The following is a 23,905-nucleotide window of genomic DNA, read 5'->3' on the forward strand; positions in this document are numbered from 1 at the left end:
TAAAGACACGCTGCCTAGATAACACCCATCTTTGGGTGTTATCATTCACCTTACTTATGCTCCTCATGATTTTATAAACCTCAAAAATCACCCCTTAACCTCCTACACTCCAATTTATTTTTACATCTCAAATTTTCCATTCTGGTAAATCTTTTCTGAACCCCCTCCAGCTTAATAATATTCTTCCTATAATAGGGCAACCAAAACTGCACACAGTACTCCAGAAGAGGCCTCACCAACATCATATGCAATCCCTCACATTTATCGAAACTAAACTCCATCTGCCACTCCTCAGCCCATTGAAAACCCAAGCAGGCACAGGGAGAATGTGCAAACTCCACACAGACAGTCGCCTGAGGCTGGAGTCAAACCTGAGACCCTGGTGCTGTGAGGCAGCAGAGCTAACTACTGAGCCACCATGCTGCCCCGATGGACAAAATGATTTATACAGAGACAAGATCTGGCAGCCAAGAGAATTTGCTTTAATTGATATGTTAATGAAGTGGTAGAACTGCCAGAGACTCTCAAACCTCCAGTACCACAACACAAATTTTTTCCTCCTGGGACTCTGAGAACATGATATGTTTGCAACACCAATAATAGTGCTCCTGCCTCTGGGAGGAATAACATCACTGGAAGAAAAGAAATGCTAACTCAGCCTTAGCAATGCTGCGGCCAGTAAAGGGGAACACTAAGTTTAAATAGAAAATCAGCACAAATAAAAGAATATTTCAAAGATCAGCTGTATCAGGAGGGATTAGAAGCAGCTAATCACAGTTCATGGTTCTCAAGTGCATCCACAAAGGAGTGGTTAAGGCCAAAAGGTATGTCGTGAGTAGGGCCCCCATAAGACAGTGGTGTAGGATGTTTGAAAGAAAATGGTACTACCCCCAAAACAGACACACAGTATATAGTAACAGGTTGAATGATCTCTGAAAAGCAGACAAGATAATTCAAGGCTCAGTTGTTAATTCAAATCCTCTGCTGCTGATACTTTGTTTTCACTTTTCTCTTAAGACCAAAAACCATAAGAAATAGGAGTAGAATTAAGGCCATTCGGCCATTGAGTCCACTCCGCCATTCAATCATGGCTGATGGGCATTTCAACGCCACTTATCCGCACTCTCCCTGTATCCCTTAATTCCTTGCGAGATTAAGAATTTATCAATCTCTGACTTGAAGACATTTAAAGTCCTGGCCTCCACTGTGTTCCGTACCATTCTAAATTGACCCCCTTCTAATTCTAAGGCTGTGCCCACAGGTCCTAGTGTCCCCACCTGAAACAATTTCCCAGTGTCCACTCTCTCTCAGCCATGAATTATCTTGTAAATTTCTATTAGATCCCCACTCAATCTTCTAAACTCTAATGAATACAATCCCAGGTTCCTCAGCTGTTCATCGTATGAATCTCCGCTGGACACGCTCCAGTGCCAGAATGTCCTCCCTGAGGTGTAGGGCCCAAAAGTGGACAAAAATGGGGCCTAACCAGAGCTTTATAAAGTCTCAGTAGCACATCACTACTTCTACATTCCAAACCTATTGACATAAATGACAATATTACATTTGCTTTCTTAACCACGGACTCAACCTGCAAGTCAATCTTTACAGAATCCTGTACTAGCACTCCGAGATCGCTTTGTACTTTGGCTTTATGAATTTTCTCACTATTTATAAAACAGTCCAAGCCTGTATTCTTTTTTCCAAAGTGCAAGACCTCGCATTTGCTCATATTGAATTTCATCAGCCATTTCTTGGGCCACTCTCCAAAACTGTCTAAATCTTTCTGCAGCCTCCCCATCTCCTCCCCATCGCCTGTCCACCTAACTTCATATCATCGGCGAACTTCACCAGAATGCCACCAGTCCTTTCGTCCAGATCATTAATATATAAAGTGAGCAGCTGCAGCCCCAACACTGAACCCTGCGAAACACCACTTGCCACTAGCTGCCATTCTGAAAAAGAACCTTTTATCCCAACTTTCTGCCTTCTGTCAGACTGCCAATCCTTAATCCATGCAAGTAGCTCACCTTGAACACTATGGGCCCTCACCTTAACTCAGCAGTCTCCCATGAGGCACTTTATCTAAATGACTTCTTGGAAGTCTAGTAGATAACATTCACTGGGTTTCCCTGGTCTAAACTACTTGTAACCACTTCAAAGAATTCTAACAGGTTTGCCAGGCATGACCTCCCTTTACTAAATCCACGCTGACTTGTTCTAATCCGACCTTGCACTTCTAAGAATTTAGAAACCTCATCCTTAATGATGAATTTTAGAATTTTACCTACAATCAACGTTAAGTTAATCGGCCTATAATTTTTCATCTTTTGTCTTGATCCTTTCTTGAACAAGGAGGTTACTACAGCTATTTTCCAATCATCTGGGACTTACCCTGATTCCAGTGATTTTTGAAAGATCGCAAAGAACGCCTCTGCTATTTCTTCAGCCACTTCCCTCAGAACTCTAGGATGTAGTCCTTCCGGGCCAGGGATTTATCAATTTTTAGACGTTTTAGCTTTTCTCTTTTATAATGGCTACCATATTCAACTCTGCCCCTTGACTCTCTTTAATTGTTGGAATATTACTCATGTCTTCCACTGTGAAGACTGACACAAAGTACTCATTAAATGCTTCAGCTATTTCCTTATCTCCTATTTCTAGCCTTCCTGCATCAATTTGGAGCAGCCCAATCTCTACTTTTGCCTCTCGTTTGTTTCTTATGTATTGAAAGAAACTTTTACTATCATTTCTAATACTACTGGCTAGCATACCTTCATATTTGATCCTCTCCTTCCTTATTTCTCTCTTTGTTATCCTCTGTTTGTTTTTCTAGTCTTCCCGATCTTCTGATTTCCCAGTGCCCTTGGCCACTTTATAGGCTTTCGCTTTTTCTATATTACATTTCCTGATTTGTTTTGTCAGCCATGGCTGTCTCTCCATACCCCCCCCCCCCCCATTTAACTGTATACCATTATATCCAATTTTGCCTTCTCTCTTCAAAACTGCAGACTGAATTCTATAATATTATGATCGCTGTCTCTTAAGAGTTCCCTGACTTTAAGATCTTTTATAAAGTCTGGCTCATTACATAGTACTAAGTCCCGAATAGCCTTGAGGGCTCCATTACAAACAGTTCCAAAAAGTCATCCTGTAAGAATTCCATGAATTCCCTTTCTTTAGATCCACCGGCAACATTATTCACCCAGTCTATTTGTATATTGAAGTCCCCCATGACCATACCCTGACTTATCTATTTCCTGGTACGTCTTACATCCCTACCTGACCACTGCTGGGAGGTCTGTAAATAACTCCCATTATGGTTTTTTTGCCTTTCTGGTTCCTCAACTTCACTCACACAGACTCCACATCATCTAACTCTCTGTCATACAGTGCCATAAATTTAATTTCATTCTTAACTAACAAGGCAACCCGCCCCCTCCCCCCCTCTGCCCACATCCTTGAATGTTTAACTGCCAGTCCTGAACCCCCTGCAACCACGTCTAAATGATGCCTACCACATCATAATCATTCATGATGATTTGTGCTGTTAATTCATCTGCTTTGTTATGAATACTACAAGCATTCAGGTAATTTTCTTATTCTCATGATTTCCATCACCTTTAGTAATATGTCCTAAGTTATTTACTTATTGTATAGTGTTTCTGTCAACATTTAGGTAATCATATTTTCTTTTGCAAATGGAGATTACTGAATGTAAAGAGAAATCTGTCAAAAACTTTAACACCATGTTTATTGAAAATCATTATCAACACATTATTGTGCAAAGGCTATTTCTTTTGCAGTTAGTTTTATAAAACAGATTAAAAATGTTTACATTCTACCTATCCATGGTCTTAGAGAATACCTGGAGCTGTCAATGGGAGTTCATTAACATGAACACTTCAACAACATGCACAAAACCACGCACTAAAATTCACACTATCAGACCTAAAACAGCATTAATTTCCAACATAAAATCATGATTAATAGAACACAGACTTAAGGGATTCAGGATTCTTGTTTACCCGGACCACTTGAGCTACAATATTATATATACCAAGTGTCTGCAAATAAGACTTTAATTCCATTGCTACAATTATACTGACAGAAAAATAAATCATACCAAACTTCTGAGTTATGGAAGTCCAACTGAATTAAAAGCTCTCCTTACTGAAGTAAGATTAAAAAAAGAGATTAAATAAGGTAAAGAGTTGAAAATTAGTTCAAAAAATAAAAAGAAACATCGAAAAATACAGACCAAATGGTTAGAGATTTTTGTGAATATAAATACCTCATTCCCTCCTTTGCCATCATATCCAAATTTGGTGTCTCAGTAGTCAATGGCCAGTTTGCACCAAGATCACCCCATCCAATGTCATCAGCCAGGATTATGATGAAATTTGGCTTTTCTGAAGAGGCACCAGCAGGAGCTGTACTGAAGTCAATGTTGAAATAAAGAAATCCACTGATGAATGCGGCAGTGAAGAATGCCATCATAGAGAAAACTCCCATGTTCTTATGAATCTGGATGAATGTGTCTTCTGCTATTGCTTAAACCTCGTCTCCATCCATTGTTGTCTTGTCTTTACTGTAACAATGTCAAAATTTGCAAAGCAATCAAAATTTCAGCACAGAACGTTAGCTTATCAACACCATAAATATCTGTTATATTAGCAATTGCACATTTCCTTTAAATTAACTAATTCTCCTTTAAATACTAATACTAACTTGGCTTCAATAACCACAAGATGTAATGGATAGAAACATCTATGAAGTAAGTATGTCTTCTAAACCCCTCTCTTTATGTTGTATTATCAACCTCCAATTTATGACTGCTTTGTTACCAATTCGATAAACACTGATATAATCTTTTGCTATTTATTCTCTTAAACCTTTTCAAACTTTTCTTTCAATCTCCGCTGTTCCACAAATCTAGTCACATTATTTTCCAGATCTCTCAAAGGTTCCTGTAAAAATGCAATGCCCAAAGAAAAGTACGTATCACTTCAAATGATGCCTCAGCAGTGTCTTGCACAGGTAAATCATTATCTGGTTCTGAGGAAGGGTCACCAGACCTGAAATGTTAACTCTCTGATTTCTCTCCACAGATACTGCCAGACCTCTTGAGCTTTTCCAGCAATTTCTGTTTTTGTTTCTGATTTACAGCATCCGCAGTTCTTTTGATTTTTATGTATCACTATCCTTTTGGTTCTTAATTTAGTTCTTCATTATATAAAATCACATTTGCATTTTTTTCCATCTATAACCCTGTTTTTAAAGATTTATTAAAATACACACTGGATCTCTCTGTTCCCAAATGTCTGCGCATGTCCAAATTGTTTAAGCATCTGGGAAATGAAAAAGTCCAGATAGAGTTTGCGCATACAATTACTTTGACCAATTTACTCTGTTTTTCTTATACTATCCACAGAAGTTTTAAATTTCCAATCTGCTCTCAAATCAAAATAACTTTGTGGCCAGTCCAATTTTTGATTGGTTGTGATCCAGGATGTAAAGGCTGGAGTTTTCAATAATTCTAATATGTCACAAGTAAGTGGTTAGACTGATTCTTGTTGATAGCCAGTGCCCATGTCTTGCACGGCAGAAATTTGTATCTGGAAGCTGAAGTGACTGTCTCGTACATGCAAAGATTACTCTGTCAATGATCAGGAAACCTGGAAAGGTGGTGCAAATGCCATGGCTAAGTTAAACAGATATATGAAAGCTGCTGAAGCAATTGGGTTCTGCAGTCTGGATTTCAAATAACCTGTTAACAGATACTGTGAGGTATAACATGATAAACTGTGTTTCAATTCAGGATTAGACACTGATTGAGCTTACCATCTGTCAACTCTGCATAATTGCGAATGAGCATCACAAATCTGTCCTATCACTGTTCCTGATAGTGGGGAATTACGCGGGAAGCACATTCACTCCCGAAAACCCCATTCCCCAATTCTTTACACGAACATCAGACATCCCGAGCACCAAAATAAACAGCACTGCCAGCCAAACTTTACAGCCTCTGTGGTCTAAAGATATATAAATAAATACTCAACAAAGGTTATGTTGTTTGACTACTGTAAAATTAGGCACCATAACATAAAATTACAATTAAATATTTAAAGTGAATAGGTGCCAAGTGGCCAGCTACATAAAATTATTAACTGGAAACATCAATAAGAATTAATTTACTACCTATAAAGTACATTATTTCCCATGGTCCCACTCCCTGTGTTAGCTTCTACCATGCTTGGCCAACATTCCTGGAGATATATACGAACTCTTAGCAGTTCAAGCTTGTGAATTGCAGACATTTTTGATTGCGCTTCAGATGAGATTAGATTAGATTACTTACAGTGTGGAATCAGGCCCTTCGGCCCAACAAGTCCACACCGACCCGCTGAAGCGCAAGCCACCCAGACCCATTCCCCTACACCTAACACTACGGGCAATTTAGCATGGCCAATTCACCTAACCTGCACATTTTTGGATTGTGGGAGGAAACCGGAGCACCCAGAAGAAACCCACGCAGACACGGGGAGAACGTGCAAACTCCACACAGACAGTCACCTGAGGCAGGAATTGAACCCGGATCTCTGGCGCTGTGAGGCAGCAGTGCTAACCACTGAGCCACCGTGCGGCCCAAAACTAGGAACGACAAATATGTTAGCAGCATTGAACCCAGTGCTGAGCAAGGAAGCAATAAAGTGGGAATGTGGAAATTAGATCAAATGCAATAACTGATTACTTATTAGTGACATGCAGGACCCAATGAAAAGATATAATTTGATGCACTTTATTTCGAATAACAAGAAGAGTATTTAATCCAAGTTCCATGGAATTTAATACTGATTTCTGAAAAGGCATGGAACAAGCCACTACTATAAAAACTAACAAAAACAAATCTGATATTAAAAAAAAAGTAAGCCACGCTGGAAAACAAATGAAATTCAATAGTACGTAGTCTTGGAAACATGGCTACATCACTAAAAAGACTGAATTCAAGCCTGCTGGAAAAGACTGAGGCATTGAGATCGCAGTTTATAGTTTCGTTTGAATTGTGCCATTTATATCTTCTTCAAAACCTAATCCAAATTTGGAATGAGCCCACCAAAAAAGAAAGGCAGATGACGAAAACTGAATATTCAAAAAAGAATGGACTTCTAATTTTTTTTCCTGAGATGGATAGAAAAGCTGTGTTTACCTTGTAAAGGAAGTGTAGAAACATTTCACGATACAATTTGAAGTCTGTATGTAAACATACATCCAACTGTAAACACTTGACTGCCAAAGAAAAATCAGTACTGCTCCTAGGTTCTCTAGCTCTGCAAACTAAAGGAACATTCCAAAGTTCAAACTCATGTCCAGAAGGTTCTTGTGCTATTTTGATCAATATAGATATGTAAACAGACATCTTTCTTAATTAAATTGAACAGATTTTTGATGAGGGATTGCTTTGGAACTGAGATGAGACAGTCCCGCAGACCCATCCCTGGTTCTGCTTTATACATATTTATAATCAACTTATCCTGAGACACATTAGGAGGAAGTAGGACTTGAGCCCAGGTCCCCTGATAGGACACTACCACTGCACCACAAAAGTCCACTGTATTTGCTTTATAGTGATATTTTCTAATCAATCTGTTCAGAGCTGTTAATTACACACCTCAGGAACAGGTAGGACTTGAACCCAGGCCTCCTGGATCAGTGGTAGGAATACTTCTACTGTACCACAAGATCCCTCTGGTCTTTCTTTTGTTTCTTTTGTTCCTATCCAGAAGTGTTCCTACACACAACTGACTTTTTTTCAATCACCAAATCACAAAAAAAATTTTTTGTTGTTTTTAAATTACTAACCACCACCAGGAAATCACTACAAAAGCTCACTGTGTTTGCTTTATAGTAATATTTTCTATCAATCTGTTTAGCACTCTTATTACACAACTCTGAAACAGGTAGAACTTGAACCCAGATCTCCTGGCTTAGAGATAGGAGCAATACCACTGTGCCACTGGAGTTCTATCCTTTGATTTGCTTTTTATTAAAAATGTAGAAGTGTTAACTCACACACCCAACGGATTTCCCACCAAATCACTTTTTAAAGTATTTAACGATTAACCACCACCAGTAATCACTCGTCTAGCCAATTAGAAATTACGTACAAAGCCCTTTATGGGCAATGCAAATCATCAAGAGTGAGAGGGATATAGGGACACATATAGAGTCATACAGCACAGAAACAGATCCTTCAGTCCAACAGGTCCATGCTGACCTGGCTTCTCAAACTGAACTAGTCCCACTTGGCTGCTTTTGGCACATATCTCTCTAAACTTTTTCTATTCATGCACCTGTCTAAATGTCTTTTAAATGTTGTAATAATACTCACCTCCATCACTTCCTCTGGTAGTTCATTCCATATGCACGTACCACCCTCTGTGTGAAAAAGTTGCCCCTCAGGTCCCTTTTAAATCTTTCCCTTCTCACCTTAAATTTATGCCCTCCAGTTTCAGACTCCCCCATTCTTGGAATAAGACCTTGGCTGTTCACCTTATCTATGCCCCTCATGATTTTATAAATCTTTACAAGGTCACCTCTCAGCCACCGACACTCCAGTAAAAGAACTCCGCAGCCTATCCATATAACTCAAACCTTGGCAACATCGTTGTAAATCTGTTCTATACCCAAGATGGAAGAGATTAAATGAAAATGGAGTTGGAGGGAGAAATAAAGCACTATGGTGCTAACCTCTCTCTAAAGGCATCGACACCGTGTGCTCCCTCTCCAATGACACCTAAGCTTGAACGTTACCATAGAAGAGGGGCAGACAGACAGCAGAGATGATCCCCTACACAGCCCGCTGCCTGGATGGGTCTGTAGCCAACCTGACCAGGCCCAGGGGCAGATCCACAAGGAGCTCCTCTGATCTAGCTACACCCCTCCACACCAGATGCCCAAAGATCAGGCATGGAGGGCAGAAATGCAACCAAAAACAAAACAAAAGATTTCTCAAACAGCTAGAAAGGGTGTGAAATTGCCCACACTCAATGGATACATCGTCCACAGACTCCAAGCACTGCAAATTAAACAGTTGAACAAGGAGTCTGTGAACTGCCTCAATCTGTGATTATAAGGGACTGCTGCATGCAATACCCTCCACCCGAGGCCCTGAGGGAAAACGGGAGGCCTCCTGCATAGAAAGCTTCTCAATGGGGATCCTGGCCACCCAGCAGCAAACAAGCATGCCAGGGAGTGTCCAGGCGGTGGACAAAGGAGTCAAGGATGGTGTGCAGCAACAGCCTACACAAAAAAAAGTCTCTTTGTGAGGAGGAAAGACACACTACACATACCCAAAAGGTGGCTCATGTTGTGGGCATGGTCTCCTGGGGGACAATTGGCCTTGGGGCCAATGTGAAATTCCATACGAGCAGGAATTCCACTGCACAGCTGAGCATCTTCCAATTGGTGCACGACGTTGGGCCCGAGCACCGCTATTTACTGACAACAGATGGCATTGGCTGCGAGCTTGATGTCCATTCAACATGCAGCCCAAGCCTCCACCACCCAGTACATCCCCAACTCTGGTCTCCCCCGCAGCCACAGGGCCCTCTCCTCCACCAGCCACTTGAACCCGTGATGGTGGAGGTGTGGTTTTGACTTGTGGCTCCCTGACTGCTGCTACTCCTGATGGTAACAAGACCCTATGCGAGTTGACCATGTTCCAGATATCGATCAGGTCTTGGTTAAAAAAAAAGGCTGTGTTCTGAAGGAAACGTGAAGACCCTCGCAGTCTAAAAACCAGGGCTGCATATTGTAATTGATGGCTGCAAATCCAGCAGAAGAAATACGCTGCCCACCAGGACATAGCATCTGGGAGAAGGCTGGATGTAAATGTATTGCTGCAGGGTCCAAAGCTGGAAAGTCACCACCTTAGTGCAGAGTCACACCAACGAGTGACCACCCTCCTCCATGGGGAGACTCAGAACCTGTGCCATGACCCAGTGCATGCTTTTGTCCCAGAAGAAACTAGTCAACATCCTCTGGATTCTGGTGACAAAACCAAGAAGAGAAGTCAAAGGGACCAGCCAGTACCACAACATGAAGGTCATTACATGGTTTAAGAGCAGAATCGGTTCCTTTTAGATAGCACTCGGAGCAGTCCTGTCCAGCTGCCTAGGTGAGCTGAGACTTTGGCCTCCAGCTCTTCCCAATTCACCAGCCAGGATTCCTCAGACAAGCTGAAATATTTCAATATTAGAACATAGAACATAGAACTGTACAGCACAGAAACAGGTTCTTTGGCCCATGATACTGTCCCGAACATGATACCAAATTAAACTACTCCCTTCTGCCTGCCCTTGGTCCATATACCCCCATTCCTTGCATATTATCTAACAGTCTCTTAAATGCCCCTATTTTATCTGCCTCCATCACCACCCCTCACAATGAATTCCATACTCCTACCACTCTCTATGTTGAAGAATTTGCCTCTCATATCTCCTTTGAACATTCCCTCTCCCACCTTAAATGGATGTCCCCTAGTTTTGGACGTTTTAACTCTGGAAAAAAAAGATTCTAACAATCAACCCTATTTATGCATCTCATAATCTTATAGATTTCTATCAAGTCTCTTCTTAGCCTCTGCCACTCCAGGGAAAACAACCCTAAGTTTCTCTGACTTCTCCTTATATTTCATACCCTCTAATCCAGGAAGCATCTTGATAAACCTTTTCTGCACTCTTTCCAAAATGTCCACATCCTTCCTGTAATATGGTGACAAAACTGAACACTGTACTCTAAGTGTGGCCTAACCAATATTTTATAAAGCTGCAACATGATGTCCTGACTCCTGTCATCAGTTCCCCAACCAATAAAGGCACGCATGCCATATGCCTTCTTTACCACCCTATCTACTTGCATGGCCACTTTGAAAGAGCTATGGATTTGAACTCCAACATCCCTCAGTACAACAATGCTGTTCACAGTCCTGCCATAGTGTATACTTTTCCTTAACAATTAATCCCCCCATGTGCAGCACCTAGTATGCTATTCCATAGTATACTATTCATTAACAGGATATAGGTATACCTAGCTAGGCCAGCATTTATTTTCCATCCCAACTTGCCCAGTGGACAGATAAGACTCAATCACATTGCTATGGATCTGGAATCCCATAGAATAGATCATATAAGGACAGCAGTTTCTTTCCCTCAAGGACATTAGTGAACCAGATAGGACTTTTTCTGACAATTGACAATAGTCTCCGGGTCATTATTACACACTTAATTGCAGATTTTTATTGAATTCAAATTGCCATGGCAGGACTTGAAGCTGGGACCCCAACTCCTTACCTGGGGTGCCCGATTAATAGTCTAGTGATAATATCACCAAACTACGATCTCCCCCACTTCTTATCTCCAATTGCTCAAGTTAGACTTACAGAAAGTTTCTGACTGCCTGAATCTTTTTTCCACAAACTTTTACAGAAGTTGTTAAGAAAACAATTTTAATTGTGGTAGCTGAGAGAAGATTTACTGGTAGGTAAACATGGATTATGTTTATTCGGGTATTAGTGAGTTTGTTATTTTTGTTAAGTTTAGAAGCAGGCTGTTGTGGCACAGTGGTAGTGTTTCTATCTGTAGGCCAGGGGCCTGGATTCAAGACCCTCCTGCTCCAGAGGTGTTTCATAACATCTCTGAACAGATTAATTGTAAAAGGCATTAAAGGTTCTTTATACAATAAAAGCCATAACAGATTTTAATGGTATCTGTTAATGAAAGGTAATTGAGGTGTGCAGCCTTCAACAGGTCGAAACTTAAGTAGTTTGCCAGCTTAACTGTTTGCTCAACCCCACTCTAATTTATAGGCATAAACATTGCCAACAAGTCTATTTAGGCACTTTGTCAAATCCATTTTAAAAGTCCATATACAGTATACACATTAACCTTAGTACCCTTATCAACCCTCTCCATTACTTCATCAAAAATTATTTTAAAGGATCAGCACTTTTTATTTAATGGCATTTGTTGATGTTTTGCAAATGGATTATTTGCTTTGAGTGCAGTTTACTATTAATTATGTTAATCCAATCAATTAGCAATTTTTCTTTTTCTAATTTTTAAACTTTATGTTCGTAAATCTTCTGTTTAATGAAGCAAGGGGTTTTAGTACCACAGAATGCATTTCAGGCATTCAGAGGCAGCACAAACACTTTTCATTTTGAAAGTATTCCATGCTTTTATGGTTCTATAAAAATCTTCACTATGTTCCAAAACTTTCACTCCTCAGTCATTCGGTATAGCAAATGTCATGGGTGATTGTATTTGAATGCAAAATAAGCAATTTAATAATTTCAGTATTTATTGCATGATCATGGAGTACATTCTATTGAAAACTAGGGGCGAGACAAAAAAAAATTCCCATGATCTCCTTGCAATTGGAGTTCAAGAGACCAGAAAAATAAATGTAGCACCTAAATGATGATTTTATAATGGCATTAATGTCCTTCTTTTATTATTCCAGTACTAAGGCAAGAGATGTAATTCTGATTAAAGCATGTCAAGAGAAGTGCAGTCAATAAAATCTGGCAAATATAATGTAAATGCACATCAAAGCTTCTTCTACATTGCCTTAACAATGCACTTTTGTTCCAATCCCAAGAGAAAAACTTGTTCAACCTTTCCCCATACATACTTGTTCATTTGTGATATTATGTATCATTATAAACAACAAAAATGACTAAGGGTTCCTGTAAATTTTCCCCTTACTTCAGCCTCATTTTTCTAACTATGCCTCCACTTGTTTCAGCTCCAAATCCTCCCTGAATCTCACCACATCAAGCTTCCCTCTTTAAGATCATCTTTAAAACTCACTCATTTTAGACATACTCTTTACTGTCGTTTTTTTTTCTAGCTTGGTACTAATCTTATTAATATCTGACCACAAGCGAAGTGCCTTTGAAAGCTCTTCTCATTATCTCTTAAAATCAACATAAATGAAGCTTGTTGATGTAAATATGCAGGCCAGCCTTTAATGAATAAGAGAGTCTGGTTACCTTTTGAAGGTGTACCCTTTCTAGGGAACACCCAGAACCCTTTTAAAAGGGTAGAAAGGGAAATATGAAAGAAGAAAAACTACAATGGTTAAAAGAATAAAGAAGGCAAGAGTGATTTGCTTGGAGTCAAAAGTTGCTTGCTTGTTATTGTGTGGGACAAATTTTTTTTTGGTCAAGTGTCAGCTGGTATAAAAAATGAAATAGAATGAGGGAACAGGACAATTAAAGAATCCGAGAAAATGTTTTTCTTTCTTTTGGATGGTAGATTGGACACGTGCAAATCACTTCATACTGTAGTTTTTTCCAAACTTGCTCGGACTATTTTACTGTATTTCTAGCATTTTCAATTTTATTCTAACCATTTTGCCATTTATTTGAGTGAAATGAACAAATTAGAACCAAACTGGAAGCAATCCAGTGCTGTGCACGAGTTCCATTAAATATTTCAGCGAGAGCGCCAAAACTGAAACACAGTTATATTTAGCAGGTAAGAGTCTTGCAACATCTCAATCAGATGTATAAGTGAAAAATCACTCAACTCACAGTACTTGCTAGCCCCCTCTTGACATAGTTTCAAATATTACCCTGTGATCAGCATCTACTGACCATGAGGGAAAATTTATTAAAGTGTTCTTCTTTTGTCCATAGTACAGAAGCGTTGCAATCTTGTTGCAGATTCAGCTTTGCACTGATCAATGTATCTCACTGGTGCCCAAGGGGACAGGCTGATAGATTTTATCACTCAAGGAACCCAAGACATCTTCACTCACACAGGAAAGTTAGCATATACCCAATACAGCTGTACTCCTCTTTTTAAAATTAGATTTAGGATACATGGTGGAAAGATGTCTGGAAACTGGCAATTCACATATTTTACTTCCCAGATAAGCAAACTGCCAAAGTGACAGTAGATGGACACCACAATATTGGAAAAGGTCAGACACAGAAGATTTGGCATATAGAATGAAGGAGATCCTTCAAGAGTGGGATATTACTTTGGCTAGAAGAGACTGGAATCCCTGCAGTGTGGAAGCAGGCCATTTGGCATCAAGTCCACATCATCCCTCCAAAATGCATCCCACCCAGACCTACCCTATCTTTATCATGGTTAATCCACCTAGCCTGCACACTATGGACAATCTAGCATGGCCAATCCACCTAATCTGTACATTGTCATACTGTGGGAAGAAACTGGACCACCCAGCGCAAACCTATGCAGAACATACAAACTCCACACAGTCATCGCCCAAGGTTGGAATTGAAGATAAGTCCTTCACACTATGAGGGAGCAGTGCTAACCACTAAGCCACTATGCTGCCCAACTTCCTTTACACCCTCACTACATGGATTGGGGTTGGTTATGGAGTTTTATTTGAATAGTTTCGCTGGTTCTATGCAGAACAAAGACTAAGTAATTACAGCTGTATATTGTACAGATCAATTGGCTGTAATGCACGTCTCATTAACACAAATTCGTTATAACACGATTGATGAAATGGGAACACTCTTTCTAAAGCACAAACTTTTGAAGTGTGTATTGGTTATAATGCAATTCCAGCCACATTAGTTTAAATGGTGCTGCTATTACACGATTCTCTTATAACACGGGATTGAATGAGAACACAACGGCCACATTATAGCAGAACCCACAGTACTCATTTGACCACAAAATCCTGGCTATAGTTTGGCACGAAGAAAATGCTGCAATGTTGAAAAAGCCATGTTTTGGCTAAGTAGTTAAATCAAGACCTTGATGCACTAAAGGGTGTATAAATGATCTCAGTGCACTATTTGAAGAAGATCAGGGGAGATTTCCCCAATGTCCTGAACAATATACATCTCTCAATCAAAGTGAAAAAAACCTTAGCCATGATCATTTTGCTTTATGGAACTTGAGTGCAAATTGTCTGTTGCATTTCCTACAATACAAGAGTCAGTGCATTCAAAATTACTTCACTGGTTGTAAAGTACTTTGGGGAGCCTTCAGGTAATCAAAGGCACAACACAAAAACAAGCTTTTCTTTCTTGTTTCTCTACTTTTTGAATATAGAACAACCCAGCATGGAGTAAATCAGAAAAATACTGCCTGCCCCACACTTAAGAGTTAAAAGGAACTCAAAACAAAATTATGTATATGTAATTAATACTTCAGTGAAATTCACAGCTCATTGCATGATCTCATGAAACTACAATTAAATTGTACGTGGTTATCATCGACAGAAACCATCACAGTGGAAACGAGTGTAACTACAAAGTTATTATTTTAAATTTCACTTTCAAGTTTTAACACAGCTATTTCTAGCAATAGCCTTAGCTTTTAAATGTGGACATACTGATACACACCACTGAGGTTTACGTTGAGGAGAATTAGCTTTTGGATTTAACAACAATTATAAGATGCAAGACCTTGACAGTGTCCAAAAATACTTCAAAATCATCTTCTTTGAGACAGTCTACTGATATACAAAAAGCCTAAAAACCACAATTAGTTTATCAGTGCATGTCTTCTTTGGCATAATTTTCTCCAGATGTTTACAGATGTAAAGTTGTTTTGGCTTATATTTGACACTGGCATGTCCCAAATTTTGGAGTTTGAAGACTGTGGATGTGCCAGGAAATCGCAATAAAGAGCAAAGCAAGAAAATTTTGAAAATTATTGATCACTGTTTTAGTCTTATTTTATTCAAGTGATACTTCAAAGGGATGAGATTTGTGACATATCTTCCACACAGCTGTTCCAGCTGTATTATAGATATGTTGCCAGTAATGGCAGAGTCATAGATTCATACAGCATAGAAACAGGCCCTTCAGCACCAACCTCAACGTGAAAAGGTTGTCACTCAGGTCCCTTTTAAATCTTTCCCGAGTCACCTTAAACTTATCTAGTTTAGGATTCTCCTACCTTCAGACCAAGGATTGTGCATCAATACAAACTACTGCTCCAGTGTGTTATTAATCTACATTTCTGTAATGCATAATGACCCAGTGTTGTGGTTCTGCTCGCCGAGCTGGAAGTTTTTGCTGCAAACGTTTCGTTCCCTGGCTAGGGAACATCATCAGTGCTGTTGGAGCCTCGTGTGAAGCGCTGCTTTGATGTTTCTTCCGGTATTTATATTGGTTTGTTCTTGCCGCTTCCGGGTGTCAGTTTCAGCTGCAGTGATTTGTATGTGGGGTCCAGGTCGATGTGTCTGTTGGTGGATGTTCTTGCTGTTTCCGGGTGTCAGTTTCAGCTGTAGTGGTTTGTATATGGTGTCCAGGTCAATGTGTCTGTTGATGGAGTTTGGGGATGAATGGCATTCATCCCCAAACTCCATCAACAGACACATCGACCTGGACCCCACATACAAATCACTGCAGCTGAAACTGACACCCGGAAGCGGCAAGAACAAACCAATATAAATACCGGAAGAAACATCAAAGCAGCGCTTCACACGAGGCTCCAACAGCACTGATGATGTTCCCTAGCCAGGGAACGAAACGTTTGCAGCAAAAACTTCCAGCTCGGCGAGCAGAACCACAACAACGGATACCCGAGCTACAAATCTTCAATCAGATTTTAAATAATGACCCAGTCTTCACCCTCAGCTGCTGAATAACATCAATAACAACTCTGACAAACTGTCCATTTGGAAAGTTTGGAGATTTTCCCTATGCTTTGTACAAAATTACAACTACATGAAATATACAATATTTTGCCTTTAAAACATTCTATCTTTCACAAAGATGTCATCAAAAATAAATGAGATTCTAAATGCTTGGACAAGGAGGTAAGTTTTAAGAGAAGTGTTAAAAAAAGGAAGAGATAAAGTGTTAGGGAAATTTTACACTGCTAATGAAGAGAATTAAAGAATCCAAGAGAATTTACTGTAACAGGGAACTTAAACTTGAAAATTAAGCAATATTATGCATGACAGATAACAAAAATGCAAATCGCACAGCTTCTCAATGGTTGTTTAAATACCACATTGGGACATTATACATTTCTCATGCAGTCAGCATGTAACATCATGTACAAGCTTGTGGTTCTGATGCAATTTCCAGTAATTGTGACATAAACAGTTCCCCTTTCTGAAAAAAATTGTATAGAAGGCATCGTGATATGATTGCAATGAGTAAGAATATGATGCCAGTGATATTCATATTGTAAAGTATCCTTTCAGTTCAGTAATGGCATTTCCAGTGAGAATCTAGGTACCACACAACTCAGAACTGAAATACAACTGCTTTTGGCTCAAAACATTAACGTCAGAAACTTTTACATGTCTCTGGACATTTCTAATCAATCTGGTCAGAGATGTTATTGCTCACTCCTGGCGCAGATAGAATTTGAATCTGGGTCATTTTAGCGACCAGAACACCTCCACTCTGTTATCAAAGCAGATCCTGATTATTTGGCGAATTGCCATTTTAATGCACTACCTTGCTCTCATGCTCATACTTCTATCTTGGCCCACTGCAATGTTAAAATAAAGCCCAGTACAACCTTAAACAGTTGTATTTCATCTTCTGATAAGGCATTCAACATTAGAATTCTTGTAAGGTTTGTGAAGGTTTGTAGCTCAGGTTGAGGTTTAGGGTGTAGGTTTGCTCGCTGAGCTGTAGGTTTGATATCCAGACGTTTCATTACTTGGCTAGGTAACATCATCAGTGGCGACCTCCAAGTGAAGTGAAGCTGTTGTCTCCTGCTTTCTATTCATATCTTTCTCCTGGATGGGGTTCCTGGGGTTTGTGATGATGTAATTTCCTGTTCGTTTTCTGAGGGGTTGATAGATGGCATCTAGATCTATGTGCTTGTTTATGGCGTTGTGTTGGAGTGCCAGGCCTCTAGGAATTCTCTGGCATGTCTTTGCTTAGCCTGTCCCAGGATAAATGTGTTGTCTCAGTTGAAATGGTGGGTTTTTTTTCATCCATGTGTAGGGCTACGAGGGAGAGAGGGTCGTGTCTTTTTGTGGCTAGCTGGTGTTCGTGTATTCTGGTGGCTAGAATTCTCAAATCAACATTGGATCAATACCATAAAGTCTGCCCTCATACAGTATGTTTTTATGCCAGTATCTATTTAGTTTGCTGCCATATCTTTTTGGAATTCGAACAGCTCTGCTTTCTATTCCTTTATTACACTGCACCATTACCACTCCCTTGCCTTTTTCTGTGTCACCACTGACCTTTGATCTTTCCTGCCTTTTAACCTATCTTGATCTATGATTTTGCGCTATGTGATCCTCCTTCTCCTTTGTCTTTCAACACATTTCCATTTCCCTTTGGTTCTAAAGGAGACACTTGAAACATTAACAGTTTCTCTCCACAGATGCTGTCAGACCTGTTGAGTTTCTTCGTTTTATTCTTCAATATCTGTGAAAACAGTGCACATGTAGATTCTCCTGACAAGTACTTGAAGCTAAATTTTTCTATCCTTATGTGTTCTACCAGTACAGGTGTATTAAATGGTTGACAATGCAAGCAGCTTTCCTGATATATTCCATACAGCACATGAGAAGATGCATTGTTTTATGTCAAAAGGAATGTTCATCTACATTTCCTTTGGGGAATAGATCCAATAGCCATGCCCTGTAATAAAAGAAATGTTGATCGTGTTTTTTTCTGGAGGTAACTAAGATTGTTTGATTAAGATTTGCTGCAGCTTTATGATCTATTTGAGTTGCTCAATTCCTAATTTGAGATATTTTCAGGTATTCGTGTGCTCAGTGTTTCACATAAACAAGTAGCTCTCTTGTGGCCTTGTTCACAGGAAGTCAGAATACGTCGCTCATGCTATTCATAACTCATGTGTGGTCTTAGTCTGCCAAGTTTTCTTTGTTGTTGTAAACCCACTGCTCTCCTACCCCTCCTGCTGGTTAGTTTCTTCTGCCATGTTGCCCACAGCTACTTGGGCATCTCTGGTCATCCTTAGGTATGATTTTAAATATACGTAAGTGAATGCAAATCAATTTAAGAGTGATTTGGATATCTGAAAAATACAAAAAAGGCAACAAGATAGCAAGGAATTTGTTCTCATGTTCCCTAACGCAGCGCTGGAGGCCTTGCTGGAAGAGGAGAGACATGCTCTCCTCAGAAGATAACAGGAGGCCTTACCCCAAACAGACACAGTAAAAAGAACGAGAACTGGTTCATCATAGTTAATGCAAGCTTTGTCGGCCTGAGGACCTGCAGTTTGTAAAATGCGCAATGTTGCCACATTAGTTATCAAGGTCATTGAAGCCAACCTCAAGCACCATATCCCATCAACTAGAGCGCTAGCCTCACACATTGCTCAGTTCACTTTCTTTAAACCCATTAAACTATGACCTTAACCTCACACACCTAGCAGTGTGGCAAGCCTAACAACCAGATCTTACAGCCCTCAAGTGCTGCCAGCTACTCAACCGTGAAGTGCACACTTCGCCCAGAGACTGCATCACATATGTCAAACAAGGAGGTGCACAAACAGCAGGGCGTGGGCATGCTACATCTCCTCAGCCTGACGGGCTAGGCTTACTTTCATTGGATGAAAGGGTCCTCCAATGATTCGGTCCTCAGTCAGTGGCAATAAGGAAACCTTCTCACATCCACCTCATTCAAAATCTCTCTGATTTATACTGCAGCCAACCAAAATGTGTATATCTTGTTATGCTCCTTCCTTTCTCCATCACTCCATCCATCTAAAAATAAAGTGGAGCTGGGGCGGGGGAGAGAGCCAAGTTACTCTACTGCTGCAAAGTGCTGGCAAAGATATGGTGGCTGATCAATCTCCTCAGGACTGTAACCATTCCAACCATTGCCTTTCTCTTTTTGAATATCCAAGACTTGAAAGTGCAGTTGCAAGTCGACAGGGTGGTGAAGAAGGTATTTGGCACACTTGCCTTCATTGGTCACTGCATTAGTACAGGAATTAGAACATCATGTTGAGGCTGTGCAGGAATTTGGTGAGGCCACTTTATTGCATACAATTCTGATCACCCTGCTACATAAATATTGCTGGCATTGGAGTGTTTGAGTTACAGAGAGAGGCTGAATTGGCTGAGGCTTTTTTCCTTGGAGGGCTGGAGGCTGGGGGATGACCTATTAGAGATTTAGAAAATCATGAGGGGCCTAGGATCAAAGAATCCCTACAGTGTGGAAGCAGGCCATTCAACCCATTGAGTCTACACTGAAGAGCATCCCACACAGACCCATCTCCTACTCTATCTCTGTAACCCTGCACTTACCATGGCTACCCACCTACCCTGCACATCTACACTACAGGGCCAATCCATCTAAGCTGCACATCTTTGGACTGTGGGAGGAAACCAGAGTGCCCCCAGGAAACCCACACAGACACATGGAGGACGTCGAATGAGAGTAGAATCGAACCGGGTCCCTGGCACTGGGAGACAGCATGCTAACCACTGAGCCACCATGCCACTCAAGGATAGGTAGAACAGTGAAGGCCTTTTTCCCAGGGTAGAGCAGTCCAAAGCTAGAGAGCAATGGTTTAAGGTGAGAGGGAAAGATTTAAAAGGAACCTGAGGGCAACTTTTCTCATACAGAGGTTGATGTGTGTATCAGACGAACTGCCAGAGGAGGTGATGAAGGTGGGTACAATGACAACATTTAAAAGGCATCTGGATGGGTACATGAATAGGAAACATTTAGAGAGATATGGGAAAAATCCTTGCAAATGGGACTAGATTCGTTTAGGATATCTGGTCAGCAAAGACAAGTTGGACTGAAGGGTCTATTTCCGTGCTGTATACCTCTCGGACTCTATAACTGCAACCTGGAGAGACAGTGGTGCAGAAACAAGACACAAAATATGAATAAGAGTGATGATGAAGAAAACCCATTAGGCAATCTCATAGTGATACTGCATTTAAGTTTTAGAGAGAGACTTAGAAGTAGGGTCTGCATGTGCTAGGACCATGGGCATGAGCAGCTGGCAGGCTGGGTTGGGGAAAGGGCAGTGCAGGTACCAACTCTCTGGAAGATGACGTTACACAGTTTTGCTGCAGAGCACTCAAAGTGAGGACTGTGAAGGAGTTACATGCTAAAAAAAAGTTGTGATTTTGCATACAGAAATGCTTTGTGCGTTGCCATGAATCACAGAATCCATATAGTGCACATGGAGCCCATTTGGCCCATCTAGTCTGCACTGACCCTCTGTAGAACATCCCACCCAGACCCACATCCCCCATCCTATCCTCATAACCCCACTTTTCCCATGGTTAATCCACTCAGTCTGCACACTACAGGGCAATTTAGCATGTCCAATCCACCTTACCTGAACATCTTTAGACTGTAGGAAAAAAACAAAGCACCCATTGAGACAAGGGGAAAATACACAAACTCCACATGCAGTAACCCAAGGCTGAGAATTGAACTCAGTTGCCTGGTGCTGTGAGGCAGCAGTGCTAACTACTATGCCACCATGCCCCTTAGAAAGTCTGTGGCATCATCAAGGAGAATAAAGGAAGGCTTGCAATAACTTTCACGCTGCTTTGTGAGGAGCTGAAAGCTCATCCTGCTATTGTGTAACTAATAGCAAACTCCGTTACAACATGTCTGCACCCAACCATGATGTAACATCAATGTTTCAGCTTCTGTTGCAGCACCAGAAGAAGCCACCTAATGTCAGAGTGCTTCACACCATTTAGCTGGCAGTCACACAAGCTCAGACTGCTGCCATCATAGCAATTCAAAGGGATTTTCAGGATTTGTAACAGTCCAACAATCTATCTTGCAAGATGTTACTAGAATTACTGAGATACCGCCACAGGAATTGGAAGTGGTTCAGGGGAAACGAAAACCTGCTGTCCTCTCTCAGGAAGATTGATTCCATCATCACTGCCAATCTACCAGTGCTCATCCTTGTCTACCAGCCAGCCACCCTCTCCAGTTTGTCGGCACACATGCCAAGGAGATGCAGGCTGAGGCCAGGCCTTGCAGGCTTCAGAGCCAGTTGAGGGCTTTACGCAAATCCCTCAAGCAGGTTCCCTCATTGCAAGCCAGCAGCCTTCTGCAAGTCATGCTGCAGCCACTGGGGTAGACCACTATAGGAGCACGTGGAAAAGCAAAAGAACATGAAAGACAGCACAGAGAGAACTCACAAGGGTAATCTGATAATTTATTGGATGAAATGTTGAACAATTTTCTTTATAAAGTTGGCTTAGGATGGCTGTTTTGTGTGGCTTTTCTTTTAGCATTATGGCCATGAAGATGATGTAATGATCAATGAGTAAGGAATGGCAAAGTGCAGGCCTGTTGCTGAATAGGATATTGGATTTGGTTCTTGGTACTGCAGTGACATAAGTAAATCAAAGACAGTCCATTTGGTCGATTGCATCTCCCCTTAACTTCTTCGATAGCTATTTGCTGGATACATGGTGGCAGGGGCTGACCTCTAACAATGATTGAGCTTTCCAGAATGTGAGATAAGGCTGAAGCTTTCACAGCAATCTTCAGCCAGAAGGGCCATGTGGATAATCTAGCTTGGCCTCCTCCAGTAGTCCCCGCATTACAAATACCAGTCTTCAGTCAATTCGATTCACTACACATGACATCAAGAAATGGCTGGAGACATTAGATACTGCAAAAGGCTACATGCCCTGACAACATTCCTGCAGTAGTACTGAAGGCTCATGCTCCAGAACTTATCGCTCCCCTAGTCAAGCACTTCTAGACAGTTACAACACCAGCATCTACCTGACATTGTGCAAAATTGCCCAAGTTGTCCTGTACATAAACAAAAGCAGACAAATCCTACCTGCCCAATTACAGCGCTACTCTCCATCGTCAGTAAAATGATAGAAGGTGTCATCAAATGCTATCAAGCAGCACCTGCTCAGCAATAACCTGCTCAGTGACACCCAGTTTGGGTTCCGCCAGGGTCACTCAGCGCCTGACCTCATTACAGTGTCAGTTCAAACATGGACAAATGAGCTGAATTCCAAAGGGGAGGTGACAGTGACAGCTCTTGACATCAAGGCTGCATTCAACTGAGTGTGGCAGCAAGGATCCCGGGCAAAACTGGAATCAATTGGTGTCAGGGGGAAAAAATCCCCAGTGGTTGGAGTCATACCTGACACACAGAAAGACAGTTGAGGCTGTTGACAATCAGTCATCTCAGCTCCAGGACATCTCTGGTAGAGTTCCTCAGGGTAGTTTCGTAGGCCCAACCATCTTCAGCTTCTTCATCAATGATATTCCCTCCATCATAAGGTCAGAAGTGGGAATGTTCACCAATGATAGCATAATATTCAGCACCATTTGTGACTCCTCAAACAGCGAAGCAATGTTCAATTGCAACAAGATCTGGACAATATCCAAGCTTGGGCTGACAAGTGGCAACTAACATTCATGCCACACAAATGCCAGGCTATGACCATCACCAATAAGAGACAATCTAACCACCACCCATTGACGTTCGATGGCTATGACCATCACTGAAGCCCCTGCTATCAATACCATGTGGTTATCATTGACCAGCACCTCAACTGGACTCACCACATAAACACAGTGGCTACAACAGCGTATCAATGGCTTGGAATACTGCAGTGAGTAACTCATCTCCTGACTCCCTAAAGACTGTCCATCATCTACAAGTCAGAAGAGTGATGGAATACTCTCCACTTGTCTGGATGAGTGCAGCTCCAACTACACTCCAGAAGCTTGACACCATCCAGGACAAAGCAGCCTGATTGATTGGCACTACATCCATAAACATCTACTCACTCCACCATTGATAATAAAGAGCAGCAGTGTGTACTAACTACAAGATGCACTGCAGAAACTCACCAAAGATGCTTCATCAGCACCTCTCAAACCCCCAACCACTTCCATCTAGAAAGTCAAAGGCAGCAGAACACCACCACCTTCAAG

The 23,905-nt window shown here is 41.0% G+C and overlaps 1 protein-coding gene across 1 annotated transcript in view; it reads right to left on the bottom strand.

The window, feature by feature from the left end:
• The window catches only part of arsg (arylsulfatase G), a 98,156-nt gene that overhangs the window by 61,226 nt on the left and 13,025 nt on the right, over nucleotides 1–23,905 (bottom strand). Inside the window, exon 2 of the mRNA XM_060844495.1 lies at nucleotides 4,292–4,588. Within this exon, the coding sequence (XP_060700478.1) occupies nucleotides 4,292–4,512 (221 nt within the window). The 5' untranslated portion in view covers nucleotides 4,513–4,588. The remainder of the gene's footprint in view (nucleotides 1–4,291; nucleotides 4,589–23,905) is intronic.

Source organism: Hemiscyllium ocellatum, chromosome 25, assembly GCF_020745735.1.
Source record: "Hemiscyllium ocellatum isolate sHemOce1 chromosome 25, sHemOce1.pat.X.cur, whole genome shotgun sequence".
Classification (NCBI taxonomy): Eukaryota; Metazoa; Chordata; class Chondrichthyes; order Orectolobiformes; family Hemiscylliidae; genus Hemiscyllium; species Hemiscyllium ocellatum.